Source organism: Balaenoptera borealis (genome assembly GCF_965194805.1).
Source record: "Balaenoptera borealis genome assembly, chromosome: 13".
NCBI lineage: Eukaryota > Metazoa > Chordata > Mammalia > Artiodactyla > Balaenopteridae > Balaenoptera > Balaenoptera borealis.
The window spans coordinates 6955817-6973119 of NC_138870.1; the positions used below are offsets into that span (position 1 = coordinate 6955817).

General features: G+C 54.3%; 2 protein-coding genes and 1 long non-coding RNA gene across 6 annotated transcripts; 1 reads left to right on the forward strand and 2 right to left on the reverse strand.

Annotated features, from left to right (window-relative positions):
• Positions 1-307: 307 nt before the first annotated feature.
• On the reverse strand, positions 308-8249 carry ACRBP (acrosin binding protein). Of its 2 annotated transcripts, none has more exons than XM_082349826.1 (10): positions 8110-8249; positions 7652-7870; positions 7317-7411; positions 6731-6848; positions 5948-6059; positions 5038-5170; positions 2541-2720; positions 2284-2451; positions 1175-1258; positions 308-611 (listed from the first exon to the last, which is right to left on the reverse strand). In XM_082349826.1, exons 1-10 carry the CDS (start codon positions 8150-8152, stop codon positions 489-491), a joined length of 1275 nt encoding a protein of 424 aa, XP_082205952.1. In that variant the 5' UTR covers positions 8153-8249; the 3' UTR covers positions 308-488. The 2 variants fall into 2 exon arrangements, with proteins under 2 accessions (XP_082205952.1, XP_082205953.1); XM_082349827.1 differs by having other exon boundaries at positions 5642-6059.
• A 49-nt stretch (positions 8250-8298) lies between these two features.
• On the forward strand, positions 8299-13007 carry LOC309609013. The gene is made up of 3 exons (XR_014233192.1): positions 8299-8584; positions 11585-11724; positions 11868-13007. It is a non-coding gene; the product is annotated as an uncharacterized lncRNA (long non-coding RNA).
• Positions 9067-16512, reverse strand: ING4 (inhibitor of growth family member 4). 3 transcript variants are annotated; one of them, XM_082349846.1, is made up of 8 exons: positions 16425-16512; positions 13002-13073; positions 11114-11280; positions 10828-10933; positions 10541-10646; positions 10144-10291; positions 9800-9861; positions 9067-9695 (listed from the first exon to the last, which is right to left on the reverse strand). In XM_082349846.1, exons 1-8 carry the CDS (start codon positions 16459-16461, stop codon positions 9656-9658), a joined length of 738 nt encoding a protein of 245 aa, XP_082205972.1. In that variant the 5' UTR covers positions 16462-16512; the 3' UTR covers positions 9067-9655. The 3 variants fall into 3 exon arrangements, with proteins under 3 accessions (XP_082205972.1, XP_082205971.1, XP_082205970.1); XM_082349845.1 differs by having other exon boundaries at positions 10819-10933; XM_082349844.1 differs by having other exon boundaries at positions 10541-10649; positions 10819-10933.
• Positions 16513-17303: the final 791 nt, after the last annotated feature.

Below are 17303 nucleotides of genomic sequence, written 5' to 3' on the forward strand. Positions count from 1 at the left end.
AATCTCATTCAGATTGCCCTCCGGAGGGACAATCCTGCACTCACATCTGAGATCATGGGATCAGGGCTTCAGAAATGGAGACACCCACGCCCCCATGGCCCACATGGTCTCCAAGACACCGGCTGTGACCTTCTTCAATCCAACTCTGATTTCTCAGGGCTTCTCCTCCTGGCAGAGGGCTGCTTCCCTGAGTACCATCCCCATGGTTCCCTCGCCTGCAGATGGATCCAGGGGTTGGAGGGTTGACTCCCCCGGGGCAGGGGGGCAGGGCCAACGGGGGGATCAGAACCAGAACAGTCCACACAGGTTGAAAACAAACATTTTATGTAAAGATGTCCTTTAAGGTAGGTGGAGTTCCCATCGCAGACCTCTCCGGGACGGCTGCCCCAACCCGAGGGAAACATGAGTCTGGGCCAAGTAAGAGACAACCTGGGGTCTGAGAGCAATGGAGGGTGTGGAAAGTGGGTGGGGAGAGGGCAGAGTCCAGATCAGCCCGCTTGGCCGAGAGTCAAGGTGCTAAACTCCTGGCTCCATCGAAGCACGAGGTCCTCGCTCTTGGCCTGGGTCAGGACGGTGTACGTCTCATTCTGCAGACATCTCATGCGGGACACCTGCACGGGGATTGGGCGCACGTGGTCCGGGCAGGAAAGCCAGGAGCCAGAGGTGTTGGAAATTCAAGAACAGGAGGTGGGCGGGCGTGGGCACAGGGAGCAGAGGGCAGGAGGAAACTCAGATGTGGGTTTTTAAAGCGGGGAGAGACACCACGTAGCCCGAACTGCCGCCCCCCCCCGACCCCTTTCAGAAATGAGGAGTCTGAGGCTGGAGAGGAAGTGACTTGGCTCAGACGACTTGGTGAGTAAGAGCAAGAGGCAAGACTGAGGCCTCAGCCTCTCAGGCCCAACCCGGCTGGGGGTTCTTCCCTCCTGGCGTATCCACAGGGCCTCTGATCTGCAGCCTCCCTCCCTCCTGGAACCCTCTGCCTGGGGGCCTGGGAGAGCTGCTCACCCCAAGGCGGGAGGAGTGGGGACAGAGCTCCACGGAGGAGGCTCTGTCCGGAGATGCACCCACTCTCCACACCCTTGATGCTTGGATGCCACGGGGGGCCCAGAACGGACCAGCCCTTGGGGCTGATGGGAGGCAGTGGGGGTGGGGGGCGGCAGAGTGAGGGGCTCACCTTCCGGTTCCGGTTTCTCATCATACACTGCTGGCTTTTGAAGGCACAATAGTTCGGGTACTGCACATATTCTGTGTCACAAATCTAAGCCAGGAGCGGGGGATGGGAGGTGGGAAGACATCAGAAGCCTCACAGACACCAGCCCTGCAGAGCGCGCCCACGATGGCAGGACCAGAGCACAGAACCAGACCCTCTGCACCCGGGGTGTCCCCTCTGCCCTTCCTGTCCCACCCTCAGCCATGGTTCAGTTGCTGGGAAGAAGCCAGGAGCTGGAGCTGAGAAGGGGGTGCCCTGCTGGTCAGCTAGCTGGGAAAGCAGCCGAGGGACGAGGGCCGGGGAAGGGGCACTAAGGGTCCAGAACGCGGGAAGGGGCCCAAGCAGTGATCCCATCTCAGGGAGCTTCCTAGGGGCGGTTTAGTCCGGAAGAGGGCAGAAGTGCCTCTAGTGTATGACCCTGGGGCAGTCACTTCCCTCTGTGAACCTCGCCTGACCATCTATAGATCCAGGGGAGCAGCTGAGGCGGTCCGAGACCCCTTCCAGATCTAGGGGCCCAGGGAGAAGAGCTGGGAGGAGACCCCTCGGCTCAGATAAAAGCCCTTTCTTAAGCTGCCTCTGCTTTTCCTGGTCTTGATTTTTCCTGCTAAACCACAGAAGGGAGGGGCCGGGCTCTCAGCGACAGCAGCTAGTTCCATGGGGGGGAGATAACTCTGGGGGCGGGGAGCAAAGTTGATCCCATTGAGAGGGAAGGCACTGGAAGATTTGGGAAGGAGCCTCCAGACTTAGGCAGGGAAGCACTGGGTCACTGTCACCAGCCGTTTGGGGCAGAGATGAAGTCCCCCACCCCACCCCCTGCAGGTAACCGGCAGAGCCGGGACCAGACCTGTCTCATGCCCCCATGCCCTGTGCCCGCCCAGCCCTCCAGATTCCTACTCCCTTGCTAAGCACAATCTTGCTCTCCTGGGGGTCCGGGGGGTCTACTGGAGAGAGGCAGGAGTCTCAGTGAGGCCAGGGGCCCAAGCCCCCCTCCACATCCTAGGGCTCCCCAGAGCAAGGGACCGGAAGGAACCGGGGTGAGCAGGGTGGGGCTGAGCTTTGGGGAAGGCGCTGACCTTGGTGGGGAAGTCCCCATCCTGGAAGCTGAGGAACTCAGTCTGGAGCCAGCTGGCGACTCGATTGTCTTCGCAGCCCTTGGTGGCCAGCCGGGCACACCAGAAGTCCATGCGCAGCCCGGCGTACAAATCCAGCCCGTAAAAGCGGCCCGATTTTAGGGTCCCTATCTGTGGCACAGGGCACAGGGGAGAGGTGAGCGTCCTGGCCCCCCTGCTGCCCCAGGCCCCCGGCCGCTGCAGGCCACCGTGCACGGTACCTGGGTGCCGATGGACATGCTCTGGGACGCGAGCAGGGGGCTGATGAAGGGCGTCTTGTGGGAGCTGTCACACTGCTGCCGCTGCAGGCTGGCCTCCGAGTGGCACTGCTCCAGCTTCAGGGAGCAGAAGTCACAGAGGGTACATGTAGCTACGTGTCGCCGCCCAAGGTTGTCACAGACCTGAGGAGGAGTGCGGCTGAGGAACTGAGGCTGAGACTCCCCCGCTTCCGCCCTCCAGAGCCGCTCCGCAGGATGTCTCCGCATTCAGTCTTTTCCAGAAGCTCCTGTGGCTTTTCCCTGCCCCCCTCCCCAAGGGTCCTCAAGGACCTCCCGTCGGCTCTCTATTTCTTCACCCTCTCCCTGGATAATTTATCTACTCACAGGTAACATTCATCTACCTGCAGGTGACACCCAAACCTTTACCATCACTTCTGATCTCTTTCCTGAGCTCCAAATCCCCACGGCCAAGTGCCTGACAGACGTCTAACTTAGCCTGTCTGAAAAAGACTCATAACCCTCCCTTCCTCTCCGCTAATGATAACGCTAATATTCACAAAGAGTTGGCACGGTGCTGCGCACCATGGCGATAAATGCCATCATCTCCTTTGGTCTCCACAGGAACCTTCTACTAGCATAGGTATAAGCAGGCCTCCGTTTGCCTGACGAGGAAACCGAGGCTCTGTGAGGCTGAGTCAATTGTTCAAACCCACGTCTAGTGCATGTGGAGCTGAGACACTGGTCCTGGTGCTTCCAACTCCAAAACCTGTCCTCTGCCCGAGCACCTAGGTTCAGAACCTCCAAGTTCTTGGATGACATTTTGGACATGGAGCCGATCATCTCCCGGTGGGGCTCTCTGCGCTGAGCGAGTCTCCCCAGCCTTCCAGGAGGAAGGAGGATCTCGCCCTGCAGCATCGCCAGTCCGTCCTGTCAGCGTGTCACAGTCACAGAATCTCTTACGGCGCCTTGCTTGCTCCTCCTCACAGCACCCGGGGGACGCATCATCATGTCCCCGACCCCAAATCATGATTGAATTCTCTTTTCTTACCAAATTAAATACAAATGCTTCAGACTGCCATTCGGGATTATTCACATCATGACCCTTATTATCTCTTCGACTCTATCTCCAGGTAAAATGGTCTCCTTACTGTTCCCTCAACCAAGCCTTAAAATCCAGTGAGCCCTCCACCACTCCTGAACTTCCTCCACTCCAAAACAAAAACAAAAAGACCCAGAAAAACTCTCTCTCCAGCACCTACCACACTCCTTTTGTAATGCTACTGAATCCCTGCTCTTGGCTCCCTGCGGGCCGGGAGCAGCAGTGTGCTTGTTTTTTTGGTTCCACGTGGAATTTCTTCTCTTTCTTGCCTCAGAGACTTTGCACATATTGATACTAAACCCCTTAGCAGGAACCTCTACCAACCCCTTCTTTTGCCTGGTTAACTTCTTTTTTTTTTTTTTTTAAATTTATTTATTTTTATTTATTTACGGCTGTGTTGGGTCTTCGTTTCTCTGCAAGGGCTTTCTCTAGTTGTGGCAAGCGGGGGCCACTCTTCATCGCGGTGCGCAGGCCTCTCACCATCGTGGCCTCTCTAGTTGCGGAGCACAGGCTCCAGATGCGCAGGCTCAGTAATTGTGGCTCACGGGCCCAGTTGCTCCGCGGCATGTGGGATCTTCCCGGACCAGGGCTCGAACCCGTGTCCCCTGCATTGGCAGGCAGATTCTCAACCACTGCGCCACCAGGGAAGCCCCTGGTTAACTTCTTTTAGCTCCAGGTCTCAGTTTACACATCAGTTCCTCCAAGAGGCAATTCTCCGATCCTGCCCAACGCGGCGTTTGTGCTCTCCATCTGCTCTCTGCACTTTGTACTTATCCGTCATGCATTGATCCTGCCACACCGTTCTCCCTGTTTCCGCGTCTGTCTCTCCCACCGGACTCCAGGAGGACAGGGGATGGGATCTGTTGTACTCATTGCTAAAATACCTAGGACAGAGTTGCTAACATCTCAAATACCTAGCCCGATCAATATTTGAACAAACGGATGACTGGCTGGCATACCAGCTCTCAACAAACATTTGCTAACTTGCACTTTTTGAAAGTCCTATTTCCTGGGAATAGGACTTGCTGGGTGCTGAGGACACGTCGAGGCTGGGATCTCTCTACAGATCCCCGGAAAGGGTTCTATGATCCCTCTGGAAAGAAGAGCTACATGTAAGGTAAAGCCAAGTCCTGCCGGTGGTGAACTGGCTCAGGAGATGACTCAAACCTAACAAGGCGCAGCCACAGAATGAATTCTGGACTGAAATGGATTCCAGACTCGGTCTTGTGCCTTCCTCCTCTAAGGGGAGCTGGAGATACCCTTCCAAAGAAGGGATTCTCACGTGGAGAGAATCTCTCCAACGATGCCTCGGGCTTTATGTAGCCCCGCCCATTCCCCCACTCCCCAGGCCCAGAGGATGCCCGGTGAGCATGGAGCCATTAAACAGCATGGTGGGCATACCGACTTCCCGAAACCAAGGATCTCATCCTCCAAGTGCTGCCAGGCCTTGGCTGTAGGGGTTATGACACAGGTGTTCTCCACAATCGAGTAGCACAGTGCCAGCAAGGCCTCCACGTGGGGCAGCTGCAGGAGACTGCAAGAAGATGGCACCGGCTGGGAGGGATGGGCCAGAGGGCTGGGGCAGAAAGCCCACCCAGTCTCTTCCCCTCCCCTTAGCGTCTAGTCTTAGTCACACACATTTAGCATGCTGGACGGGGCCTTGGAGGCCTCCAGACCAACTGCCTCCTTTTACAAATGAGGAACTGAGATCCAGAAAGGGGAAATAAAAGTTGCAGTGCTCATCAGGGCCAGAGACAACCCCAGAACCCAAGTCTGGCAGCTCTAGGTTCAGGGCACACCCTACTACTTCATGTAGAGACGGACGTCTGGGGCAGTGCTTAAGCCCATGACGGCCACAGAGCAGGCGAGGCGGGCAGCGGCTAGGTGCACCTGAAGCCCAGGCAGATCTGAGTGGGTCTGGAGGCCGAGGCTGGCAAAGGGGGCTTCTCATTCCCAAAGAGAGCAGGGAAGGTAGGGCCGGTGGGGCAGACAGAACTTCCTGTACCTGCCGGGGCTCTGGGCTCTCCAGATATTCTCCTCCTCATATACATCATTCATTTCATCCATTTCCTGCACGGATCGGATGAGCTCTTGGATGCTCTCCATCATCATGGGAGTGGACTCCACTTCCCGCACCCGGGGAGTGAAGGAGAAAGGGTTGGAGGACGCAAATTCAGACTCGGTCTTGGGCTCTGGGTCTGCCTGCAACCCAGACATAGCCTCCAGCGCCTCCCTTGTGCCCTGTCCTTCCTCCTGCTTCTCCTCCTTCTCCTCCTCCTCCTCCGCCTCCTCCTCCTGCCCTTGCTCCTGCCTGTGCTCCTGCCCTTGATCCTGGCCGCCCAGGGTCAAGGAGGATTGTAGCAGCTCCTCCACGTTGCTGTTAAGCCGCTCGGGCCAGGGCTGGAAGACCTGTCGTTCTGTGGCTGCAGCAGGGTGTGGGAGGGACCAAGAGAGAGGAGGGAAAGGGACGGTCAGGTTTCTGACCCCCAGAGTCTTTGCTCGCAGAGGGACGCCCATAAACACATAAACACACACAAACACATACATAAACACAAAGGCAGAGGAAGGCAGCCCAAATTACACATATTCACGCAGTCGAGCATAAAAAACACAGGAAAGAATACAAATATCAAAATAAAAGAATATTACCATGGCGACAGTGGTGGCGGTGTTACAGGTCCCCTTTCCACCTCCCTTACAAGTGGTCCTCTTCCCTAACCCACCTCAAATACCACCTTTTGTCCCCCTCACTTAGGAAACACCAAGTATTCTGAATACCTAGTAACCAATCCTTTCTAGAGTGAAGATGTTAGCTGGGAAAAGTCTCAGAGCACTTCTTAATGCAAGAAGGTTTTGGGGAGCTAGGAAAAATCGGTTCAGGGCAGAAATGTACATAATGTCAGAAAACATCCTGGGACAGGAAAGCCCTAACTTGTATTCAGAAAAAGCAGGCTCTCCCTTATGTAAATAGCTGCCCGTGGCCACCTCCACCGACTCATCTCCCCATGTCCCTCCCACTGATGCCTTAAACCCTGGGCTCTGGGACTCGTGGGAGGAGAGGCTGGGAGTCTCCCGGGGGCTGGGAGGGTCTCACCTGTGATGTGGGAGGACTTGGGGGAGGTCATCGTCGTGAGCGGCACTTCAGAGGAAGTGTCCACCTCCTTGAGAGTGTTTGGTGAGAGGATTGAGACTGGCTGGGAGCACCGGATCCTCTGCAAGGAGAGAAGCAAAGTGGGAACGCCTTTCCCAAAGGGCGGACTTCTACTCCTGCTTATCCTCAGTCCCTGTCCCTCGGGTCTCCCCTCTCACAGTTCCTGGGCGGGAATGAGGGGACATGGCCCCCGGTGGAACTCTCTAGACCTGAGAAAGGGTCCCCTGCAAGATCAGACTCCCGTCTGGCCCACACGCCTGCCTTCAGTCTTTTGCATTTGACTTGAGTGACATCACTGACCTGCTGGAAGGGCTTATCTCTGCCTCCTCCCATCCCTCTTCCCTACTTTTCTTGCAGTAACAGGATTGTTCTGACAGTCTGAATGCCCAAGGTGAGACTGTACGCACGTATAATCTGGGTAAATGATGGCAAAGTGGCAGGGAGGGAGGACCTAAGGCTGGCTTGGAGCCACTGCCACCCACTGTCCCTTGATCCTTGACACCAGATCCAACCTCTGTCCCGGCCTCACCTTGGCGTAGTAGACGTGGTTGGAGCAACGGTACTGAGTAAACTGGCAGAAGGACTCAAACCAGGAGGCATAAGGGAGGTCGGAGCAGACAGCGCCTGGGGAAGGGCGTGCGGCGGCGGTGAACACACCAGGGGGCACGCCCTCTGGGAGGGGGCACGCCCTCTGGGAGGGGGCACGCCCTCTGGGAGGGGGCACGCCCTTTGGGAGGGGGCGGGACGGGGCGGTGGGCTCCTGGGGTCTGGAGAGCCCAGCACGCGGGCTCAGGGTGAGGTGCCAGCCATCCCCTCGCCCCGGGTCCAGCGAGCACAGGTCTGGCCCTCGAGGCGGGCCCTCACCTTCCGGCACCAGGCCGTGGTTTTCATACTGGTCCAGCTGGACGAGGGTGGGGTTCCGGCAGCCGTGGGTTGCACGCAGCCGGCAGGTGGTCTCTGCCTTCCAGGTTGGGGTCAGCAGCGCAAAGAAGCGCTCATACTCGGTGGGAGAGAGGGGGCTGCCCGGAGTGGAGGTCGAGAGGGCATCCCGGGCGGGGGCCGGTGCCGGAGGCAGGAGCAGCACTGCGGGGCGGGGAACAGACCACGGATGGACCCACCTCCGACACCCGCCGGGCCGGGCGGACGCAGCCGGGGGAGCGGGGCCGTGCACACGGGGACCGGGGCGTCTGGCCGCCGAGCCCGCGGGCGAGGGCGAGAGGGCGGGTGGGGGTTGGCGGTGGGAGGGGCTGGAAGCGGCCGGCCCCGGGGAAGGCGGTTCAGAGACGGTGCAGGGAGGGCTCCGGGGGCGGACGCGCGCTCACCCCTCAGGAGTGAGAGAAGGGAGGCGGCGGCGAGCTGCCTCATGGCCCCGGACGGTCGCCCGTGCTCCCCGGACCGAGCGGCCTCTAACGGGCCGAGCCAGGGTAGCCGGCGGGCGGGGGCCGCGGGTGCGAGGCAGCCGACGTCACAAAGGGCGGGGCGGGCCTCGCGGAGGCCGGGGGGCGGGGAAACGGACGCTGGGCCCGGCTCGGCTGGCGGGCGGGTGCGGGTCCCCGCGTGTCACGCTCCAGCTCGAGAGGACAAGGAGGGCAAGAGTGATCACTGACTCGCTGCCTTGGATGGCGGAGCTTCCGTGTTGTTCCTTACGTGTGACAGCTATTTCATCTCAAGGTGATCCCATAAAGTGGATACTGTTATTAGCCCTATTTTACAATCTGCCCAAGAGGGGGTGAGGCCTGGAAGTGAGGCGGGCAGAGATGGGACGTACATCACAAAGTCTGGAGAGGGCGCCTCCAGGTAAGGAGCCGAAGGAGAAGCAAGAGGGGGTTCGGGTGAGGAGGAGATGGGGCATAAGGGGGGCTCAGTCTAAGGAGGTGGTTTCCTGGTGGAGGCGGGCCAGACAGCTCACTGGTGTAGGGCAAACTACGTGTTTTTCTGTTTTGTGTTTAAAATAAGTCAGGCTGATACTTAGTATAATTGCTCACGTATAAAGCGCAAAATACACATTTACTGGAAATTAAGTGAAAGGTATCTGAGGGAGAAAAGATGCAGAATCTTAAAGGTTTTGGAAACCCCTGGTCTGAGGCACAGTCCCCAGGCAGCTCTGGTGGTTCCCAAGTTGAGAAGTTGTGGATTCTGGGGCAGAGGTACCACTTCTGGTTCCACATCTTGTCCCACTTCTGGCATGTCATCCTCCCACCTTTTAGCCAACTCAGAGGATGCAAAATATGCTTAGCACATGTACTAAAATAGTGTCCCTACAATAAACACAGCAGGCCAACATGTACAGCTTTTATTCACCGGCCCAATTCCTTTACATATGAGATATCTGCACTCCACCCTGCCCCTCCCACTCACAAACCAGGACGAATCCTCTTGGCACAGAGGAAGGGGTGACCCTTCAGCCAGGGCCACAGCCCAGATGATCTGGAGGAGCCCCCGCTGGAAAAGCAGGAAGAGAGTGAAGAAAGTTTATCACGCCATGGGCCCCCCACGAGGGGAGGGGATCAGGAGGCTGGGGGAGGGCCCCATGCTACTGCCCCAGTCCTTAAATACAAAGCAAGGGGAGTAAAGAGGACCATCCCTCAAAAATACAGCACCAACCTCAGCATGGAGGCAAAAGGACAGTGGGCAAGACCCCTTCCCTCTGAAGGGGGCGGGCTGAATGAGAGCACATACCGTTAGTGGCTGCAGCAACCCCCGTACCAGGGTCTGGGTGCAGCCTCAGCACCAGGAGTGGGGAGGGGAGGAGAGGGGATGACAACTCTGCGCCACCCACCTCTCCCTGACCCCAGCCAGGCATCCCTCTCCCCACTAGCCCAGGTCAGGGGACGTGGAAGAAACTGCGTTGGAATCCAAGGCCCTTGTCTATTTCTTCTTCCGTTCTTGGGAGCAGCGTGGGCAAAACCTACAAAGGAACGCGACAGAGAAGGGGGAGAGAGTGAGCGAAACGGAGAATGCCCTCTGTCACTCAGCTCGCGACAGTCCAGCCCCACCGCAGCTCTCACTCACCACTTCCCCCGAGGCTTGGTGGTCAGCCCCACACAGGCAAAGTGGAACCACTCGATGGAACACTGGGAAAGGAAGAGGATGGAAGAAGCAGAACTCAGGGACCAGGGTGGGGCAGAGGAAAGAAGAGACCCACCCCCACACCCTCCATTCCCTCCCCCCCATCCCTCAGGAGTACTCCCTTATTCCATCCCTTGGGAGAATTCCTGAAGGGTCCAAGGCCAACCAACTCCAACTACCTTCCTCCTATCCCGAAGTCCCACTATTCAACCGTTACCCCCCTTCTTGTACCCAACTCCCTTCATGTCCCCCAGAACCCCCCCATCCTCAGGCAAAACAGCTCTTACATCAGGGTTGTCACAGCCAATCATCTCTCCATAGGAGACCTGGTGACAAAGGCAATAGGTGGGTTCGTTGGGATCCACAGGCATATCCAACACATCAGAGGGGTGGACACTGCCAAAGGTCACTGAGGGCATCCCATACTCAGGGCTTCTGCGTGCCAAGAGGAAGAGAAAGTGTCATCTGCAGGAAGGGAAGCTACAGCTTGAGATGCTCAGAGCCAGCAGAGGAGGTCCTTGTGGGGCTAGTGATTTGTGGCTTCTCCTCTGTATCCAGCAGATACCAAAATGGCAAGGAGAGTTGTTGGCACAGAAGACAGCAAAGTGGCAAGGGGCACTGTGGCTGGGATGAGGTGGCGGCAAAGAGTCTGTCCCTTGGCAAAATGCTCCCTGACACACTCACGTGCGCACAAGTTTTAACTTCTTCTGGGCGGCCTTGGGGGCTTCTTCGTCGGAGTTTTTCCCTTTGGAACGAGCACGGGCAGCTTTCTTCTCCTTTTGAGTCCGGCCTTCTAGGCAAGAGGGGGGGAAGCCAGAAGGCAGGGAGACAGAAGGATGGGTTAATTCCCCCTCCCCCTGCCCCTCCTCCAACCCGGTGGCCCTCCCTTGGAGCTGAGGAGCTGGCTGGCTTCTCCCTCGGAGTCCTTGCCCCACCTCTCACAGCCCCGCCCCCCTCCTCACTCTTTTTGCCTTTGCTGGAAGAGCTGTCATAGTCACTTGACTCAATCTGCTTCTCCTTCAGATCAGCCTCAAAACGGGCCAGGTCTGTGTCCAGTCGCCGAATGTGTTTGTCCACCTGGGTGGGAAGGAAGGAGAAGGAGGAGCTACAAGGCTGGTTCCAGTAAAAGAAAACAGGCTGAGGCAGATTCTGTGGATCTCCCAGACCCAAAACAGATCCCAACACGGCTGAAGGAGGGGGTCTGGGACCCCGAGGAATAGACGGGAGGCAGGTGGGGAGCCATGAACAGGGCCATACCATCTCATAGGTCTGCATGGCAAGCTGCACCTTGTCGTCACCAAATCCCTTGCACTTGCCATAGGCTTCCTGGATCTGTCTGAGAAGGGCCAATTTCTCCTCGGAGCTCAGGCTGCGGGCGCTGCTCATATACTCAGTGGCCAACTTGTCAATTTCAGCCTTCAGGTCTACAACAGAGACAGAGGCCTGGTCACAATGGCCCCTGAGTGGCTAGGTGGAACCCACTTCTTCCTCTTGCTCCTTGGACCTTTTCCATTGACCATCATAACCTTCGAATTAAAACGTACTGAACGTTCCTAGGTACTGTGCCACGTACTCAAGTAATGCAACATGTTCACAATATTTGTTTCAGAGGTGCCTTCGGGTGCTGAAAACATTGCTCTCATAGTTGGGACTGAATTTATTGAACCATAATGAGGGATTCTTTGCACCCGGCACTAATACGAAGTGTGTTTTTGTCGCTGTCTGAAGATGCGTCTTTGCAGGGCTTGCTGCCTCTTGAACCATGAACTTTGTCTCAAAAGCCATCTGGTTTCTCGTCTCGAAAACATCCCACGACAACTCTGAGTGCTACAAACCAGGCTGGGTCATCTGCTGCTGCTGGCTTCCAGGTCTGTACATCTATATCTCATCATTTACAATTAGGCCCTGCTCCATTCACGGCACAGTTCTTCGACTTACTGCCCACCCTGTTTTGCTCATCGTTTGCAACTTGCTTATCCCATCACTTTTTTTTTCTGTTTGTTCATTTTAGATATTGCTCCAAACGTTTCTGCAAGGCTGGTGACGTCCCAAGACACTGAGACTTTAGATGCCCACTGCCCAATATTTGGTAGTGCTCACAAAAAATGTCGATGGAGAAAAAAGTATGACTGCAACACGGGGCAGCAATAGGTAACAGGGAAGACCTGCGCGCACACTAGGTTTATGCCCCGCTTCATTCGAGGCCCTTGGAGGAAGCTGGAAAAGCACGTATGTAGTTCAGTAATCTCCACCTGGTCTTTCTGTGCATGAACTCAAGAGCTGGAACTGTATTACAAAGCAAAGAGCTGGTGCTCGGCATTCGGCAGGGAGTTCTCAGGGGCCTACGTCCAGGATTTTAGATGATGTTCACCTTTTCATGAGTAAACTTACCAAGAGTAACTTAAATCACAGCTTTAGGTATTCTAACAACAGCTTGTTACATCCTTGGGCACAGTTACATGAGGACGCACCTATATATCCTTCAGCAGGTGTGGGGGGATAGCTCCAACAAACACCTTCGACCTTGACGAGACAAACCTGACCACTGCAGCGTGGCCTCAGGCTCCAAATGAATGCCTCAATGCAGCCAAACTCGCTCAATGTCCAGGCAAGGCCACAGATGGTACCTAGTGCTTCTGTACGGCTGAAGAATATAGTGTAGAGATCCTGATGTTTGTTAACTGCTGCTTTTCCTTCTTTTTTTCTTTCTTTTTAAGATCTTCTCATGCAGCAAAGTTCCTGTCTACCAACATGAGTTGCAGTCTAAAGCCACAGTGAATTTTGTGACAGTAACACTAACAATCCAATGGAGTAGAAACATCCTCATCTTCCTATAAACATACGGCACATGGAGAACAGAAATGATTCTAGGAATGACTTTGGCTTTTTTAATTCTTCTTGAGGGAGATATAAAGAGCATAGCATCTTTGAATTCTTGAGGCACTGTCACAATACTCCATGTGTTATGGAAAAGCTGACACACAAATGTGGGTCATTATTACTCTCCTTTTAAGAATTGCAAGAGAGTGAGAGAGAGAGAGAGAAGCTGCAGCAACCCAGATCGGATGATACGGTAACACCAAACAGAAGCAGAAACGATCACATACACACTCACTATACACTGGACTCCTTACTCTGTACGTACCCTCTGTTCTTTGGTCCAGGTCCCTCATGAGCTGGAAGTTTCTCTGCAGTTCAAAGGGGAGGTTTTCAATACCTGGGGAGAAGAGGAGAAATTGAGCCTCCCTGGACGTCCTAGGCCCTACAGCTGCGTTTAAAGAACAGGTCCAGAACAGCACTCAGTTTTCCCTCCTTCAAACCGCTGGATTATCTGTGACAGCACTCATCATTCCGCTCTCAGGAGAGGTCACGTCCGCCTCTTTCCACAACTAACCCCTCCATCTCTGCACAGCTTTCCCACCCTTCCCGCCTTCAGTGACTTTACAAATCAGCCGTTCCCTTTCCTTTCCTTTCAACCTCTGTCTCCAAGCTCCTTGCCCTCAGCTTGCAAATACCCTCCTGGCATCCTCCACCACTCATCGCACACACACTTCCAATCTGCTCTCCATACAATAGCCAGAATAGTCTTTAAAAAATGCAGATCTGATCAAGTCACTATCCTATTTATAACCCTCTAGTAACCTCCTACTGCAATAGTCCTATTCCGCACTTTCTGGCCCTTGCTTCCCTCACACCAGCCCTAACTCACGTCAGTCCCTGTCTGTGCTCTCTCTGCTCTATCATACCGGCCTCCTCTGAGTGCCTTGAACTTGCCGGTGCTCTTCACGACACTTGGCTTTTCACACGCTACTCTCTCTGCCCAGAATGCCCTGCCCAGTCTTCTTCATCCCACCTCCACCACACCTCTTGGCCTACAAGTTCCTGTTCATTCTTCAAAGTTCAGCTCAACCCTGACTGCCCCAGACTCCAACAGGTGCCCTAGATGATGCTGTCACGCTATTTTTTTCCTTTTAAATATGTATTTCGCTGCACGGGGTCTTAGTTGCAGTACACGGGATCTTTGTTGCCGCGTGCGGGACCTTTTAGTTGCGGCATGTGGGATCTTGTATTTGCAGCGTGTGGGATCTAGTTCCCTCCCTGACCATGGATCGAACCCGGGCCCCCTGCATTGGGAGCGCGGAGTCTTAACCACTGGACCACCAGAGAAGTCCCTGTCGTGGTATTCTATGTCTACCCTTTTGGGCTCTTATCCAATGTACTTAAATAAGCAATTGTGTAATTAGTTATTCGGTATGTCTCCCCAGCTCTCCAGAAGGGTTAGATGTATCTGTCTTCTTTCCTGTTTCTCTAGGACCCTCAATAAATACCTGAATAAATGCATGAATACTTAAGTCTCTCTCATAAAAGAAAAATCTCTTCGCGTGACTCCACTTCCAACTTTTAAAATGCCTCCACTGCTTTAACCTATAAACTCAGGTCCGCCACCACCAGTTTACTGAGATTAAGTCATCAATGACTTACCAAATCAAATGATCGGTTATTAGTCCTATCCTAAAAAAAATTACGTTTGCAGCATCTGGCACCATCTTCTCGTCTTCGAATAACTTTCTTCCTCTTAAGATTCCAAATCTCATCACATACTTTCTAGCAATTCCATCATTGACATTTCCTTAGCCAGTCCCTTAAATGTTAATATTTTCTTGAGCTTACACTTAATTTAATCCTCTAATTTTATTCTCACTTGCGTTCTCTGAATGATCTCCATCTCATTTACTCTTACAGATACAATTACCATTCCTATGCTTAGATCTAAGTTGAATAAATATGTTACTGTTACTCCTGAATTTCCTATCTTGTTGATGATTTACTGTCTACCTCACTTCCCAAACAGGAAATAGAGAAGTCACCTTAGATTCCTCCTTCTCTCTCAACCACCCAGTCATTCAGTCAATCCTGTCATATTTAACTCCTAAACACTTCTGTCACTCCCTGAGATCAGGTCCTCATCTCTGACCAGGACTGTTATCACTAACTGATCTCCCTATTACCAATGTCATCATGCTCCAATTTATCGTACATTTATTTTCCTTTATATAAAAAAAAATCACTCTATTTAGAAAATCTGTTGGTTCCTCGTTATTTAAAGTGCACGCTGGTGGACTTCCCTGGTGGTGCAGTGGTTAAGAATCCGCCCACCAAAGCAGGGGACACAGGTTCGAGCCCTGGTCCGGGAAGATCCCACATGTCACGGAGCAACTAAGCCTGTGCACCACAACTACTGAGCCTGCACTCTAGAGCCCGCGAGCCACAACTACTGAGCCCGCGTGCCACAACTACTGAAGCCTGCGTGCCTCGAGCCCATGCTCTGCAACAAGAGAAGCCACAGCAATGAGAAACCCGCGCACTGCAACAAAGAGTAGCCCCCGCTCACCACAACTAGAGAAAGCCTGCGGGCAGCAACGAAGACCCAATGCAGCTAAAACAAACAAACAAACAAACAAACAAATAAATATAACGTGCAAGCTTCTTAGCTTGGCTTAAACGACCTTGCACAACCTAGCCCCAGCTACCTTCTCCAGTCTCATTTCCTAGTCTTCCACCTCGGAGTCCTATACATCAAACACTCTGGCCTCACTTTTCCCTGGCTTTGCCACAAACCCATCATAACACCTTTGCTGATGCTTTCCCCAACCTGCAATTCCCTCTCCCTCTCCGCACTCAACCTTCAAGTTTCTATACATCACATCCTCTGTAAAGCTTTACCTACACCCCCAGGTAATGAGCCCCTCTTTCTCCAGTGTTACCTACTGTCCTTTTAATGTATTTCTATTATTTCATTTGTCACACTGTTTTATAAATATTAGCAGAACCTGTGTTCTACTAGACTATGAGCACTTGAGGGCAAGAGCCGGGTCTTATTCATTCTTATATATCGCCAGTACCTGCCATTATGTCTGACCCACAGCAGGACCTCAAAAAACGAATGAATGAATGGCTCTCAACGGTAAGGCAAATGTAAGGGCATAGGGTGACAGACTCTGTGAAGAGGTAGGTTACACAAATGGCATAAACATAACACCAGATTTCCATTTGATGGGAATTGGATCTTTACTCCAAGAGGAGAAGGCTTCCAGTTCATCAACTGACAGTGGTCACTCGTAACCCCCCATCCCCACGAGAAGCCGCTTCTTCAAAAGAACTGGTTGGAGGAGCCGTGAGCAGATCTTCATCGCTGCTCCAAATGGCAGTGGATGATATATCAATACGAAAACGACCGATTCGGAACGATTTTAAGAAAATGATATATGCTGAGGCCAGAGACCCTGCAGACGGGGGCAGCAAATATCTTCCCGGCTATGCCCACCAGCCCTTCAAGAGCCGTCCCCCAGCCCTGCCGCGCAGCCCCTCCCTCGTCTACACCCCAGAGCGAGGCCTCGACCCCGGTGCCCCGCCCCCTATTTCTTCACACCCTCCAGTATTTTCTCTCACTCAACCCTTCACGACTGTGACTTTCTGACCACCGAGACTTCGGGGCCGTAGAGCTCCTCAGCCCCGATCCCCCCGACCCGTCTGTGACCCCTGACCCCCTCCTCCAGCCTGCTCTTACTGTCCAGATAATGTTCCAAATACATCCCCGCAGCCATCTTGAAGCAAAACAAAGCAACTTCCGCTCCGCCCCGGAAGTGACTGAACGCGAAGGGAGCCGAAGCGCTCCTACCCGGCCTGGAGCCCTTCCGCCCTAACGAGGGGAACTTCCGCCCTCACGAGGGGAACTTCCGGTCTGAGTACAGGGCCCGCCGAGTCGCCTTCGCCTGGCGCAGACACTAGTCCGTGGCGGGTCGGCCGGGTGCGGGGCCGGCGGCGGTGGCCGCCGCGGCCGAGGGCGCCATTTTGCGTCCTCGCTCAAACTTCCATCCCCTCCAGGACGGGGACGTGCGGGCGTGAGAGCAAGGAAACCTGTCTCTTTGGGCTTTCAGTCCACAAAGAGTCCTTCTGAGCAGCTGGGGAATGTGAATCGGCCCCTTGGCGGAATGTGAAGCTGGCGACCAGGGCAGGTGCCTTCTCCCGAGTCGCTAGTTTCTTAGGGAAGTTGAGGAGGCGCCTGGCGGTGGGAGGTTTAAATCCTCCCCGTTTCTGTTCACTCGCGCGAACACCAACTCCCCAGGATTATGTTCTAACGTGGAAACAATTGATTATTTATAAACTCTACTTATAAATACAAAGAACTACTCACACAATAAAGCTGCGACTCTCCACACCTTTTGTCAGGGTTCCTGTCACTCGAGGACGTTCTCGCTTGTAAAGTGACAGAGTGCTTCTGGCCTTGCCCTCCTGTTTGTCTCCCTTTTTATTCGAGTTCGTGTACGATGTTAACTGGCACCATGATTCTGAAAGGATTGGGGCACGGAGCTGTCACAACGGGGCCAGTTGGATGCCCACTATCACCCTGGTCCGCGACATCACAGCGACAACTACGCTCCTCGTC

Excerpts from the sequence above, each read along its gene's own strand:
- ACRBP (XM_082349827.1), bottom strand. The coding sequence starts at position 8,152 with ATGAGGCAGCTCGCCGCCGCCTCCCTTCTCTCACTCCTGAGGG. Across the intron at positions 5,171-5,641 it reads AGAGCCCAGAGCCCCGGCAG|TCTCCTGCAGCTGCCCCACG; the intron begins GTACAGGAAGTT and ends ATCTTCTTGCAG. Across the intron at positions 2,721-5,037 it reads TCCTTGGTTTCGGGAAGTCG|GTCTGTGACAACCTTGGGCG; the intron begins GTATGCCCACCA and ends ACTCCTCCTCAG.
- ING4 (XM_082349844.1), bottom strand. The coding sequence starts at position 16,461 with ATGGCTGCGGGGATGTATTTGGAACATTATCTGGACA. Across the intron at positions 10,292-10,540 it reads AAGTTAAAACTTGTGCGCAC|AAGCCCTGAGTATGGGATGC; the intron begins GTGAGTGTGTCA and ends CTTGGCACGCAG. Across the intron at positions 9,862-10,143 it reads TTGGCTGTGACAACCCTGAT|TGTTCCATCGAGTGGTTCCA; the intron begins GTAAGAGCTGTT and ends TTCCTTTCCCAG.